The sequence below is a fragment of the Copadichromis virginalis genome, linkage group LG14, assembly GCF_057382275.1.
Source record: "Copadichromis virginalis isolate Kocher_CV1m ecotype Utaka linkage group LG14, C_Virginalis_male_GT1.1, whole genome shotgun sequence".
Classification (NCBI taxonomy): Eukaryota; Metazoa; Chordata; class Actinopteri; order Cichliformes; family Cichlidae; genus Copadichromis; species Copadichromis virginalis.
The window spans coordinates 31616763-31629983 of record NC_140631.1 but is presented as its reverse complement, the minus strand read 5'-3'; the positions used below and the strand labels follow the sequence as shown (position 1 = coordinate 31629983).

General features: G+C 40.7%; 3 protein-coding genes across 3 annotated transcripts in view; 1 reads left to right on the top strand and 2 right to left on the bottom strand.

Annotated features, from left to right (window-relative positions):
• Positions 1–115: 115 nt before the first annotated feature.
• On the bottom strand, positions 116–8539 carry glod4 (glyoxalase domain containing 4). The gene is made up of 9 exons (XM_085430442.1): positions 8362–8539; positions 8128–8177; positions 3397–3517; positions 3149–3293; positions 1648–1784; positions 1436–1522; positions 1233–1346; positions 1065–1151; positions 116–974 (listed from the first exon to the last, which is right to left on the bottom strand). Exons 1-9 carry the CDS (start codon positions 8449–8451, stop codon positions 909–911), a joined length of 897 nt encoding a protein of 298 aa, XP_085286568.1. The 5' UTR covers positions 8452–8539; the 3' UTR covers positions 116–908.
• A 177-nt stretch (positions 8540–8716) lies between these two features.
• Positions 8717–11132, top strand: mrm3a (mitochondrial rRNA methyltransferase 3a). The gene is made up of 4 exons (XM_085430440.1): positions 8717–9367; positions 9892–10136; positions 10219–10380; positions 10470–11132. Exons 1-4 carry the CDS (start codon positions 8988–8990, stop codon positions 11048–11050), a joined length of 1368 nt encoding a protein of 455 aa, XP_085286566.1. The 5' UTR covers positions 8717–8987; the 3' UTR covers positions 11051–11132.
• A 1111-nt stretch (positions 11133–12243) lies between these two features.
• The window catches only part of nxn (nucleoredoxin), a 70196-nt gene continuing 69218 nt past the window's right edge, over positions 12244–13221 (bottom strand). Inside the window, exon 8 of the mRNA XM_085430441.1 lies at positions 12244–13149. Within this exon, the coding sequence (XP_085286567.1) occupies positions 12967–13149 (183 nt within the window). The 3' untranslated portion in view covers positions 12244–12966. The remainder of the gene's footprint in view (positions 13150–13221) is intronic.

Here is a 13221-nt window from a genome sequence, read left to right as displayed (position 1 = left end):
TATTTCTACATTCTCAGGTAACATCCCTGCACCTGCCAGCCGTTTGGTCATTTGATTGTTTGCATATATGCAAAATGCTTCAACTTATGAGGAAGAACATACAAAATCAGGCAAATTCTCCTTAATTATACATATAAAACCTTTATTTTCTATTATGGTATATGGCACATGTTTTCTAAATACAGGTAGACATGGATAGAATATAAAACAACAGGTTCATGTGCACAAACAACAGAACTGAAAAAGAGAACCACAGACCATGCAGATGTCATTTGGTCATTTTTGCATCTGAGTGTATCCATCTTATGTCTTTGCAGTCCTTGTACATATCTTTTTGCGCCTCATTTCTGTTGTTTTGTGGCTCGTTATTGGATATGTCATATTTCTAGGATAAGACCAAAAGCCCATAGAGCCTGTACATGGTGGGCCCATTGAGTAATCTGTGTTTTATAATTACCACAAAATCAGTTAGGAACTGTGCAAACATGTTGTTTTACTACAGCTGTAAGAGGAATTTGCACATAAGGTTGGTGGAGACTCAGTAGAGGTGCAAGACCAAATTTAAGCTATGAAGTCCTGGTGATACTTTATTATGAGATTAAGTTGGCCCCAACTTCTCTCAGTGTCCCCTTTTCGCCTAAAATTAAGATCACATTGAAATGTCTTTTATAGATAAAACTAACTTAATGTTTTTTGCCCATCACTCAGCCTTGCTTTTAGGAAGAATATTTATTGGGAAAAAAAATCCATAACAAGTGGTCCATTACATCATCTCAGGGCACAAATGTTTTTACATAACACAAAATTAATCTTACGCTGCCAGCCTAAGGCAGATCTATGCTACAGGTGCGTTGCGCGGCATCTCATCCTCATTAACTGATGAAAACTGACAGGTCGGCTGCTCCATCTCATGCAGCAGTCTTCTGTTTGTTGTGTTTGGCAAACCATTCATCACTTTTATCTTCAGCCATAGCCTGAAAAGTGTTAAAAGGATGACAAGCACAGTGAATATCTGACACATGCTGGATAAGCATTTGAGGGCTATGTGTTATAGTAACACCAACCTTATCAAGGAATTCATTCCCTTTGGGATCCAACATGGAAAGCTGCCTAAAGGCCTCATCTCCCACAAAACAAATCTCATGGCCATCCTAAAGCAAACATTTTACGTTTAATATTGTTAACTTAATGAATTTGACATCATTTCAGCATTATTTTGGGAACGTGCTTACAGGGTCAGCCAAAATAACCACTTCTACTGTAGCTTTTCCAGGAGTGTCCAAGCTGACCAATGGGGTGAGAATTTTCTGATTTTCCTTTTTCATCAAGGCTTCAATAACCGGCAGCTGAGGAGCATAATAATATCTCATTATAATGTTGTTGGAAATAGTTTATCTGCAAGTTGACATTAGCCGTTTAGAAAATAATAATTTACTTGCTCCCGCGGGCATGAAAACGCTATTCTCCCAAAAGCTGTTCCATGGTCAACCATCCCTCCAATGTCCTGAAGCTCCAGTTTGCACTACAAAGAATTTGACACATATTACTCAGGCATCAACATAAACCGCAAAACATACAATTCAAACTTCAACAATAGAACTATTTTAAACTTATCTTAGGGTTTAACATTTAATTTCTTTGACTCACTTGACTGTCTGCAAATCCCATGAGCACCGTCTTCTTTTCCTCATTTTTGTCCATCACTTTCATCCCCAAGAGTGTGGACCAGTAGTGGGTCGATCTTTGGAGGTCTGATACCCCGAGACAAACCTTCTGCACAGGGTCTGGGAACAGATTACAGAAAGTAAGTGGTTAACAGGTTAACAGATGGGTACTTCTGTAGTCCTTTTCTACTCTATTTGGGCACTTACAGCACTTTTTTACTGCAAGCTGCATTCAGCCATAAACACACATATTCATAAAATTGTCTCTTTTAACCTCTCTCACACACACACAGACACACACACCGGGGCAACTCAGGGTTCAGTATCTTGCGCTAAGGATACATGCAGAGGATCAAACCACTGTGTGAACACACTACATTTGTGTGTCATCGGCTGCATATGAAAAAATAAATATATACACTCCTGAGAACCAGCCTATTAATTTATGTCCTCCGCAATGGGCATTTGTTTTTGGTCTATATCTTTTGACTTATTTGACCGCACGATCTGATATCGTCGTGTTGGTGTTGTTCCCAGATCAACATAGTAAATGTTGTTCCAGGATCAACATTGCAAGTGACCAATCAGAATGTTGTGACGTCATACTTTTGCGACTTTGGGAAAAACCGCCGTAAAACAAAAAACTGTACTTAAGCTGCGAGAAATCGCCTCTGTCCGCCGATCAACGGGCCCTGACCCTTTAATAAACGCTAAGCAGAATTTCATAAGTGCACGAATGGCTTGGCGCGCCAAAGAATAACGTCACAACAATGTGATTGGTCACTTGCAATGTTGATCCTGAAACAACATTTACTATGTTGTTCCAGGAACAACACCAACACGACGATATCAGATCATCCGTGTTTAGATAATCACGCTTTATGACTGCTGGAAAGTGACTCTGGATGTGCACAAATAAACCCTTAAAAGAAATAAGATTCAGAATTGAGTTGCTATACTTTAGACATCTGGGTCTCCTTAAAATTCTTACCCAGCACCTGCTTACACTTTTTCCACATAATTGATTAATTCTGTTAATTCTGTTGATTCTGATTCCAGCTCAGTGATCATATGCCTTTTTTCATACAGGGTCAGAGACAGATTTAACAGCTGTCACTAGTGAGGAAGCATCCATATGTGGAACATGTGTGGCACATGTGAGGAGATGGAAACTCGTAAGCAGGTTTTGATAGATCGCTCCAACTATGTCATGGAGAGAAACCCTACGCGATCAGAACTGTCAAGAATGGATATTACAGCCTTTTCTCTAAAGTCAATATTGAACTCTGATCAATATGAAGTTACAAAGTATTAATTTAAGTTTGTGGATACCAGACTGCATGTAAGGATTTGATCCTTGATGGAGGTTTATGAAGCAACACCCCCCCCCAAAAAAACAATATGCATCCAGCCTGCTAGAAACCCAAGAAAAAGAAGAAGAAGCTAAAGAAGGAGCAGGCAGATTTGACTTGTGTGACACTCACCATTATGAGGTTGCTCTTTGTCCACCAGATAGAAAGGATAGCCTCCAGGAGCCTGAGTCAGATACAGAGCCTCTCCCACCTCAGTGAGAGGCCACCCGAGACATTTAGCATTGCTTACAGCTTGGCTCGACTGCAGAGTGATCCCCTAACATGAAAACACACGTACAAATATCCCATTATTGCCACTGTACACTGAATAACAAGACAATCTTTTCCTGCATGCAATGTGAAAACAAACTCTCACCCACCAAGAAGTCATTGCCAAGTTTATATTCTCCCACACCATAGTTGTAGGTCAGTTCAGCAACAAAATGGTCATCCTCTGGACCAAAGCCAACCATTGTCTTGCTCCATTTCCCATCATAAGGGCTGTATGGGTAGGGGGTGAAGGCAGGTTTACCACTAGTGTATCAACATCTGCATTGTCCTGTGAAAAGATATTTGCCCTCTTCCTGATTTTGTATGTTTTGCATGTTTGTTACAGTGATATTTATTAGACCATCAAACAAATTTTTATATTAGTCAAAGATAACCTGAGTGAATTAAAAAAAATATCCACTGGCAATGTTTTTAAAAAAATGAGACAGACCTAACAGAACCTGGCTGAAAGATATCTAAAAGAAACACATCATGCCATGATCTAAAGAAACACATTTGAAAAAAAGTCACTGATAGTGTTAGTCACTAACTGAACTATCAGTCTGGAAAGCATTACAAGGCCCTTTGTATGGATTTGGGACTCCAGTAAATCGTGGTGAGAGCCATTATCCACAAATGGAGAAAACTTTAAACAGTTGTGAACCTTTCCATTAGTGGCCAACCTACCAAAATTCCTCCAGGAGTGCATTAACAACTAATCTAGTCACTAAAGAACCCAGAACAACATTTAATAAAGAACTGCACGTGATATTGGCTGGGGATTTCAACCACGTGATGGATGGGATAATTGATAAGAGTAATCCCAGGGGTACGTCTACACCCAGGGACAGAGAGGCTGTTCATTTACTGACAGAGGATCTTTGCTTAACGGACATTTGGAGGTTAGTTAATCCCAGTTCAAGGGAATACACGTTTTACTCCAACTGTCATAAAACATATTCGAGGATAGATTTCGCCTTAATATCAAAGTCTCTGGTCGAGTCAGTCGTAGACTGTGAGATTGGTGCCATTGCTATTAGTGATCATGCCACAGTAGAGTTGCAAATTGACTTGAACACGGATAGAACGAAGAGGGGCCGCTGGAGGCTTAACACGATGTTGTTGCAGAACAAGAGTTTTAGTGAGGAGTTAACAAAGGATCTCAAAATTTTTTTCGAAATCAATATGGGTTCCACAGACAAAGTAGCCACAGTTTGGGAAGCGTCTAAAGCATATATAAGAGGAAAGATGATTGCATACGCATCAAAAGTTAAGAAAAGTGATCTAGAACGGGTAGAAACCTTGGATAAAGAAATACGGGAGTTGGAGAAGGACTTAGAGAGTCAATATTCAAATTATAAATATCAGACTATATGTAAATTAAAATACCAGTTGAATGACATTTATAACAAAAAGGCGGAATATGCCTTATTTAGGCTCAAAACAAAATTTTATGAAGGTGGCGAAAAGAGTGGAAGACTATTGGCAAGACAACTGAAGCAGCAAGATAATTTGAATAATATATCTATGATTATGAAGGACGGCCAAGTGATAACCTCATCGAAGGAAATAAACTCAGTTTTCCAATCATTTTATCAAGATTTGTATACGTCTGCTGGTGCGCTTGATGAAGGGGAGGTGGAGACATTTTTTTCAGGTCTACAATTACCTACTCTCTCTGGGGAACAGAAAACGAGACTGGATGAGCCTATAACGGAAGAAGAGGTCAGGGCTGCGATCTTATTAATGAAGAATGGGAAATCGCCAGGCTTGGATGGCTTCCCGATTGAGTATTATAAGAAATATATCGATATTTTAGCCCCAGTCCTGCATAAAGTTTACCTTGAGGCATTGGAGATAGGTTCCTTGCCGAGTACGTTTAATGAAGCACTGATCTCCCTTATTCCTAAAAAGGATAGGGATCTGTCGGACCCAGCAAATTACCGGCCTGTAAGCCTTTTGGGCGTTGATTGCAAAATTTTGACAAAGGTTTTGGCCTCCCGCCTGGATCAAATATTACCAGATATCATTAATGGTGACCAGGTTGGCTTTATTAAAAATAGGTCCTCAGGTGATAACATTAGAAGACTTCTTCATCTCATGCACAGAAGCGAATCTAACCTAACCCCGGTTGCGGCCTTCTCGCTAGATGCTGAGAAGGCCTTTGATCGGGTGGAATGGGGCTTCCTTATGACGACCCTCGCAAGGTTTGGGTTTGGGCCTGGGTTTTGTAATTGGGTCAAAACTGTATATGCAAGTCCAAGGGCAGCGGTTTTGACAAATGGATTGGTGTCAGGGTTTTTTCATCTTACTCGCGGGACCCGACAGGGGTGCCCTTTGTCCCCGTTGCTTTTTACAATATTTCTGGAACCGCTGGCCTTGGCTATTCGAGCAAACAGGGGTGTCAGAGGTGTTCATGCAGGGGGTATGGAACACAAGTTGTTTCTATATGCTGATGACATCTTAGCAGTATTGACGGATCCCATGCAGTCTCTACCAGCGCTACTCACGTGTGTTGAGTCATTTTCAGGGTTGTCAGGTTATAAGATAAACTGGGACAAGTCAGAGGGCATGCCATTGTCAGCATCATGTCATTCTGGATGCGTTACTCCATTCAATTTTAAGTACTCACCTTCAGGTATGAAGTATTTAGGAATATTATTAAAACCCGACTTGGAGGATATTATGCTTTCAAATGTGGAACCTCTCCTCCTAAAGATAAAAACAAATCTGGATAAATGGGGTAAATTGAATCTTACACTATGGGGTAAAATTAATGTGATTAAAATGATGGTGGTCCCACAGTTCAATTATGTTTCCATGATGTTACCTGTACGGATTCCTTTGCACATATTTGGTCGAATTGAGAAGTTAATCAAAGATTTTTTGTGGAATAACAAGAAGCCGAGAGTGAATATAAAGAAAATGTGGGCCTCTAAAGACATTGGGGGAATGGCCCTCCCAAATGTGAAGTTGTATAATTTAGCTTTTGAATTGTCAAGACTGGCCAAATACTGGACAGGATCGGGCTCTGAGCTGAGCTGGATGAAGATCGAACAGGAACTAGCGAGCCCCTTCACACCTTTGGATGTTCTCTCGCAGGGCGCGGCAACTAATGGACAAGACTCTCATAATAACCCAGTGCTCAGGTATTCCAAAGCTGTCTGGGTGGAGGTGCACAAGTTGTGTGGAGCATCTCATCTAAGACAACCTTATGCCTCGCTATGGAACAATATTGCTGTAAGGATTGGGCGGAAAACTGTGTTCTGGAAGGAATGGCTTGTCAAAGGCATACGCAGGATAAGTGATCTTTACTCAGGGGGAGTGTTTATGTCATTTGCTGAAATAACCCGAAAATAAAGTTTGACAAGAGAAAATAATTTTTGGAAATATTTACAAATAAGGGATTGTGTTACCAAAGGAAAATTTGCTCAAAGCTCGAATATGGTGGTGGAGTTTTTAGAATTGTCCAGTACAGCACATAGGGCGGCGGTTTTCTACAAACTGTTTAACAATCCAAAAAAAGAGATATGTGAAAACTTGAGGGTTATATGGCAGAGGGATCTGGGTTGTGCAATTTCTAAAGAAGACTGGCGCAGAATTTTGTCATTCTCTGATAAATATATAAGAGAGGCCAGGGGTAAATTTACTCAGTATAAATTAATACACAGGTGGTACTTCACTCCATCCAAACTTTATAGAATGGGAATTAGTCCCAGTAATGTATGCTGGAAATGTAGTTCAGATCCAGGGACATTTATACATGCTATTTGGGAATGTGGGAAAGTTTATCCCTTTTGGCAAAAAGTATTGGACAAAATAGGAAGGTGGATTGGTTTGATGATACCCCTGTCACCAAGACTGTGCTTATTAGGGGATCGGTCAGTATTACCTGGGGTTTCAAAATATGACTTTGTGGTTATAAAGGTGGGGGTGATCGCAGCGGCTCGAGTTATTCTCAGTGTATGGAAGGAACCGTCTCCACCAGAATATAATAGGTGGAAAGAAACTATGCTGAAAATGGTGTCGTATGAAAAGCTCTTGGCTAGGATTAATGATGATAGGGAGGGTTTTGACGAATCGTGGGGACGTGTTTTTGGCTGAGATGGTTGGAACTTATTTGGTCAGGGCAATTATCTTTAGTCATGTTGTACGCTTGCTGCACTGTTTGTTTGTGTAGGCACTCAGTAAAGGAATGACTTAAAGATTTGAGTTAACTGATTTGAGTTTTTTTAATTTTTTAATTTTTTTTATTATTATTATTATTATTATTATTATATTTTTTATATATATATATTTTCTGTTGTTGTTTGTTGGTTGTTTTGTTTGTTTTTGTGTTGTGAAATGTTAAAAACAAATAAAGACTTCAATTATAAAAAAAATAAAGAAAGAACTGCACGTTTCCCTTGCCTCATTTAAGGTCAGTGTTCATGATTCAACAATAAGAAACAGACCAAAACACCCTAGCAAGTCTATCTCTGAATGGCTTAAAAAAGGAGGGAGAGAGTCCAGACCTTAAAGCGTTTTGTCCATGTGGGAAAACCATCCATTGTGGCTGAGTTCAAACAATTCTGAAAAGAAGAGTTGGTCAGAATTCCTCCACAGTGACGTGAAAGACCTTTTGACCGTTATCTTAAACGCTTGATTACAGTTCGTAAAGGTGGCATAACCAGTTATTAGGTTTAGGGGGCAATACATCGTTTCACTAAGCCTTGATTTGTTTGACCTTGATCTGAAACATGAAAGTGTAACAGGAAGGTGGCAAATACTTTTTCCCCCACAGGACTTTTATTTAGCATTATACTGAGCTCAAGATTCAACTGGAGTTGTGTCTTATATACCCATTACAAGTTGCCTTGCAGCCTTCCTCAAACTCTTCGTGTCTTAAAATCTGAAATAAATAACAAGTAGTGAGAACATTACAATTCAGTGATGTCCACTTCCACTTATACAATGATAACTACGGAAATTTGCTCAGGTTGTGCAACCCTGAAATTATCCGACATCAGCAAAAGCTGCTAGTCTACGGCGGCTTCAGTCCAATCCTACATTTAAATGCAGCTCAGAAAACTTACCTTCATACCTAGAACATCTCTGTAAAAGGTGGCAGTTTTAGCCCTGTCACCAACTTTGAAAACAAAATGCAACGCTCGTCTCAAAGCCATATTTGTTGACAGCCGTGCTACCTGTGGTCGTATCGATTTTTCTGTGCTCGACTGGTAATCACCAATGAACACATACCGGGTATTTGCAAGTAAAACTACAAAACGAAAAAAAAAAACCGCTGGATAATGTGTTACACCACCTGTCGTTATTATTAGTGCTGCTCTAGTATTAAAGCAAAGAACGGCGACTGTACGTTAAAGTACAATGTATAAAATTCACAATCCCCCCCTAACTGCTCAGGTTAATGGTTTGACCAATGTGTCATTGTTTTCTCGCGAGATTATGATCAAGCGTCAAGTTTGAAGCATCAATAAATGTAAAAAACAAAACAAAAAAAACGGCTACTATAGGACCCGTTTAACAATTTGTAACACATTATGTTATTAAATAATTACATTAATAACGCCACCAAATGTGTTTGGTTTATTTTTAATTTGTAAACGCAATATCAGCTATTAAAAACTGGTGGCGCTAGGCGGGTTAGCTTGTATTTTTGAAACATCCTGACAGATGAGAGAAGAAGAAAGCAGGCAAAATGGCAGCGTACTCAAGAAGCATGATCTGCCTGATTTCCATGATAGAGCGACATGCTTTCCTAACAACCAGGAGCTGTGTCACTGTGGAATCAAAACGGTATGTACGCGGACTGAGGAGGAAACCTGTCAGAGTGCTGTTTCCTGAAAACGAGACGGGAAAAGTCGTAAAGGTGCCTCAGATTCAGTCAGACGAACCAAAGATCCAGAGGGAGACCAAGGGAAGAATCATATCTGCAGGTACACAGCATCACGAAGAGAGAAACTCTGTCAGGACGAGGACTGATGAGCAGTCAGCTACGAAACATGCTTTTACTGTGACAAAGAATGAAGTGGACGGACTGCGCTATGAGAGGGCTTCGCCTGGAGATAAAAGACTGGCGTAAGTCTCACCGAGTGAGGGCAGTAGCAGAGGTGATTGAGCCAGAGGCCATGGGCCCTGGCATACAAAACAAAAGCACAATTATTAGGAATACAGCAAGAACAAAGTTGATGTGCCGAGATGTAGCAACCACAGAGAGATAAAGCTGATGAGCCATACCATGGAGATGTGGGAAAGAGTTTTTGAAGCTTAATTAACGAGAGAGGTGATGGTCAGTGAGTGAGAAAGAGAAGTACAAATGTGATGTTTGCTTTGAGAGAACTGATGGAGAAATATTGAGATGGTCAGAAGTAGTCGGACTGTAACTTTGTGGATCTAGAGAAAGGATATGATAGGGTGCCAAGAGAGGAACTGTGTAATTTTATGAGAAGGTCAAGAACTGCAGTATGTATGTCAGGACACCCGGGTGCATGTGGGCCTCCATCAACATCTTGTCTCAAGGTAGACATAGATTTTGTAGCTGTCCTCATCCTTCTGAAGCCATTCCTTCCTTCTCCTCCTCTTTCTCCACGTCTCTGCTCTAGGAGGTTAGTGAGTGTGGCTCGTTCCAGGACATTTCGGGACCACCAAGGTAAAATCCTTCTTGAAGGCAGGCGTTTGATCTGTGACGCCCTGGATGCTGGTGCTAAACCACAGACTGTGTTCTTCAGCACGGTGGATCGACTCAGAGAGCTGCCCTTAGATAAGCTGAGAAGGGCCACACTAGTGAAAGTCAAGTTTGAGGACATCAAGCTCTGGTCTGACGTTGTAGCCCCACAGGGAGTGATCGGTAAGGGTCAGATTTTCTTTTTTGGCTCATGATGAAGCACTAATATCTCAATTATTTCTGACTCTGACCTCTTCTTCTGCAGCGATATTTTCTCGCCCAGATCCGGCACGGTTAAACTTTGCAAGTAAAGGTCACTCAGTGCATTTGTCTCTGATATGTGACAACATCCGGGATCCTGGGAATCTCGGGACTATGCTGCGATGTGCTGCTGCTGCTGGCTGTCATAATGCCCTCCTCACAAAGGGTAGGTTTACAGTAACTATTAGAGATCAAATTAATAATCCTGTGAAACCTTCCTTTGAATTTTGGGAACTTTGCATTTTTTTCAAACAGGTTGTGTGGATGTTTGGGAGCCTAAAGTTCTCCGTGCAGCAATGGGCGCCCATTTCCGCCTTCCCATCTATCCCAGCCTTGACTGGGATGATGTTGAAAACCATCTCCCTAAACCCGTGACTGTCCACGTGGCCGACAGCAGTGGCAGCCCTGACAGAAGTAGAGAAGTAGAGGTTAATGTGTCTCCTGAACCCTCCAAAGCTGGAGATTACGGCTGGGTCAGCTCAAGACCCAACCGCAAAAACATGGAGTACGAGGATTACGATTCTGATTCGGACTCTGAACATGAGGGACTTTCACTCCCCAGAGTGGACACTAAGCTGTACTATGACAGTTGGGCTCAAAGCCCAACTGCTCTTGTGATAGGTGGTGAGACGAATGGTTTGAGTCTAGAAGCAGTCCAGTTGGCAGAGAAAACTGACGGCCACAGGCTCTTTATTCCCGTTGTTCCTGATGTGGACAGCTTGAATTCTGCCATGGCAGCTAGCATTCTTCTGTTTGAGGGCAGGAAGCAACTCTTAAAACTACTGCAAACATCTGGAAAGAAACATCAATGTAAAGCTGAGAGACAGTTTCCATGATGCTTCTATTAAATATCGGACTGAACAGAGTGTCCCATATAATACTCTTAACAGTAAATTTGCAAACTGTGTTTATGATTTATGTGAATTTGAATGTGTTGTTTTCTTTCACTGCAAAAAACCAAAACCAAAAATAAAGCATTATCTACAGATAAACCTTAGAGATAAATCTGGATTAGGTGACTGAAGCATCCCTCAGTTATGAAACTACTGGCTCAGGCAGATAACTTTCCTTGCTGTACTGAGCATGTTGTCTCCACTCGCCTCACTTCATCAGTATACATGCCATTAATTCACATCATTAACTCCTCTCCATGCTCCTGTTTTTTCTGTTTTACCCCCAAATGAGTCCCTGAATGTGGTTCTGTTGGAGGTCTCTTCCTGTTAAAAGGAAGTTTGAATTATTATGATGAATACAGTTGAAAGGTCAAAGAATTTTTGGTGAGTTCCTTAAAACAACTACCCTCAGTTCCTCATATTCATGGAAATTTTAAAGGTGCGCTTTAATTTAAATATTTGTATTAGCAACAAAATACATCAAATTTCTGTAATACTGCAACTTTTTCCCCCCCACACACAAGCTTTGCTGTATGTGTTAATCAAGATTGCATCAAATACTTTTAAGTTCATAATAAACCTTGTGCTGGAAGGTAAGCAAAAAAAGAAAAGCAGCTATTTCTTCCCTTCTGATAGTTTTCTGTTGGAGCCTTAACCAGATGTCTGCTCTTATTAAACAAATGGAAAAAAATGTTTTTTTTATTAGCAGCTATATTGTTTATGCAAAAGTGCAGACATTTACCCTGCTTACCAGTACAGCTCAAGGTCAGAAGTTTCTATTCCACCTGAGATTTTAGTGCATCAGCAGAGTCGAGGTACAGACTCTCCCATAATAAATGCAACATTGAGTTTGTCATTTGAGCCCACACAGTTTAAACTTCTGAGAAAGGAACTGGAGCGTCACTGCACTGTGTGTCTTTTCCATATTCAAGAGCTAACTTTATTGATAAAACTTAGCAGGAACAAAACTCTTGTGCTTGCCAGTGAATGTTTAATTGGTGTGAGAAGCTATGACTAAGGTAGCAGGATATAAAAGGGATTTATACATTCAACTTTTCAAAAAAAAAAAAAAAAAAAAAGCCATTTTTGTGCCTCTAGAAAAAAAAAAAAAAAACGGGACTTTTTCCATTAGGGGGACCTTCACAGAAAGTCCTCATAATGACTTTGAGATGAGAACTGACTAGAGATGACTTTCACTCATGTGATGACACAAGAAGACAGGGGGGTTAAAACATCAGTCACTGGTCTGTCACAAGCAAGTAGAACATGCTCTTTACTGTATGTGCACCTGTCAAACTGTGGGATATTTATTTATTTAAATAGGGCCAAGAAGGCGTACAGCTACATCCAACTCAAGTTTAGCACATCTGCACTACAGGTGAAATACAACTGTGAAGAAAAAAAGATTATTTTATTTATTCTTTCTTAACTTCATTCAGAAAACAAAAGTAACAAATCTTGCAGACAAAACAGAAAGCAAAAGATTGGCTGTATAAGTAGGTCCACTGGGTAATTCTCCGTTTTCTCTAGAAATGCCACCATGAGAGAATAAAAAAAAAATTTTTTCTGAGGCAAAAAAAAAAAAGAAAAAAAGACAACAGAATCTCCATATATATTACTGTATGGACTATAGTCAATGCAAGGCACCACAGGAGAAAGAGGGGACTCCATGAAAGAGGAACACATCTAAAATAAAAATGCTAAAATGCCAGTAAAAAGTGAGACATCTCTCTAACAGTCAGGATTGTAGCTGGGAGAGAGAGTGGGAGCCTGGAAACTGTGGGGTGTAGCAATAGGTCAGGGATGGATGATGGCGTGAGTCCCATGTAATAGGTCCAGTTTATACGTGGACAGTCTCTTTAGATGGGCTCCGGTTTGAGCTTTTCAGCCAGGAAGTCGCCGACAAACTGCTCCACCACGGCCGGCGTGATCTCCTCCACATCGCGAACGTACTTAGCACGGGCCGACATGTCCAGGATCGTGAGCAGAGGTGCCGCTTCGGGGAGGTTGGTGTAGTCTCGCAGAGAGTCGCTCATGTCATCCTGCAGGGAAAGAGAAGGAAGTACAGCGCTTAGTGTGATTTTGTGTGATAGAGCAGTACATTCCTCACATGC

What these genes read in the sequence shown, in the direction of transcription:
- glod4 (XM_085430442.1), bottom strand. Translation starts at nt 8,451, where the DNA reads ATGGCTTTGAGACGAGCGTTGCATTTTGTTTTCAAAGTTGGTGACAGG. An exon ending in CAAAGAGCAACCTCATAATG is followed by an intron (nt 1,785 to 3,148) that starts GTGAGTGTCACA and finishes ATCTGTTCCCAG; the next exon opens with ACCCTGTGCAGAAGGTTTGT. An exon ending in TGGGATTTGCAGACAGTCAA is followed by an intron (nt 1,523 to 1,647) that starts GTGAGTCAAAGA and finishes AATTCTTTGTAG; the next exon opens with TGCAAACTGGAGCTTCAGGA.
- mrm3a (XM_085430440.1), top strand. Translation starts at nt 8,988, where the DNA reads ATGGCAGCGTACTCAAGAAGCATGATCTGCCTGATTTCCATGATAGAG. An exon ending in AGCCCCACAGGGAGTGATCG is followed by an intron (nt 10,137 to 10,218) that starts GTAAGGGTCAGA and finishes CTTCTTCTGCAG; the next exon opens with CGATATTTTCTCGCCCAGAT. An exon ending in TAATGCCCTCCTCACAAAGG is followed by an intron (nt 10,381 to 10,469) that starts GTAGGTTTACAG and finishes TTTTTCAAACAG; the next exon opens with GTTGTGTGGATGTTTGGGAG.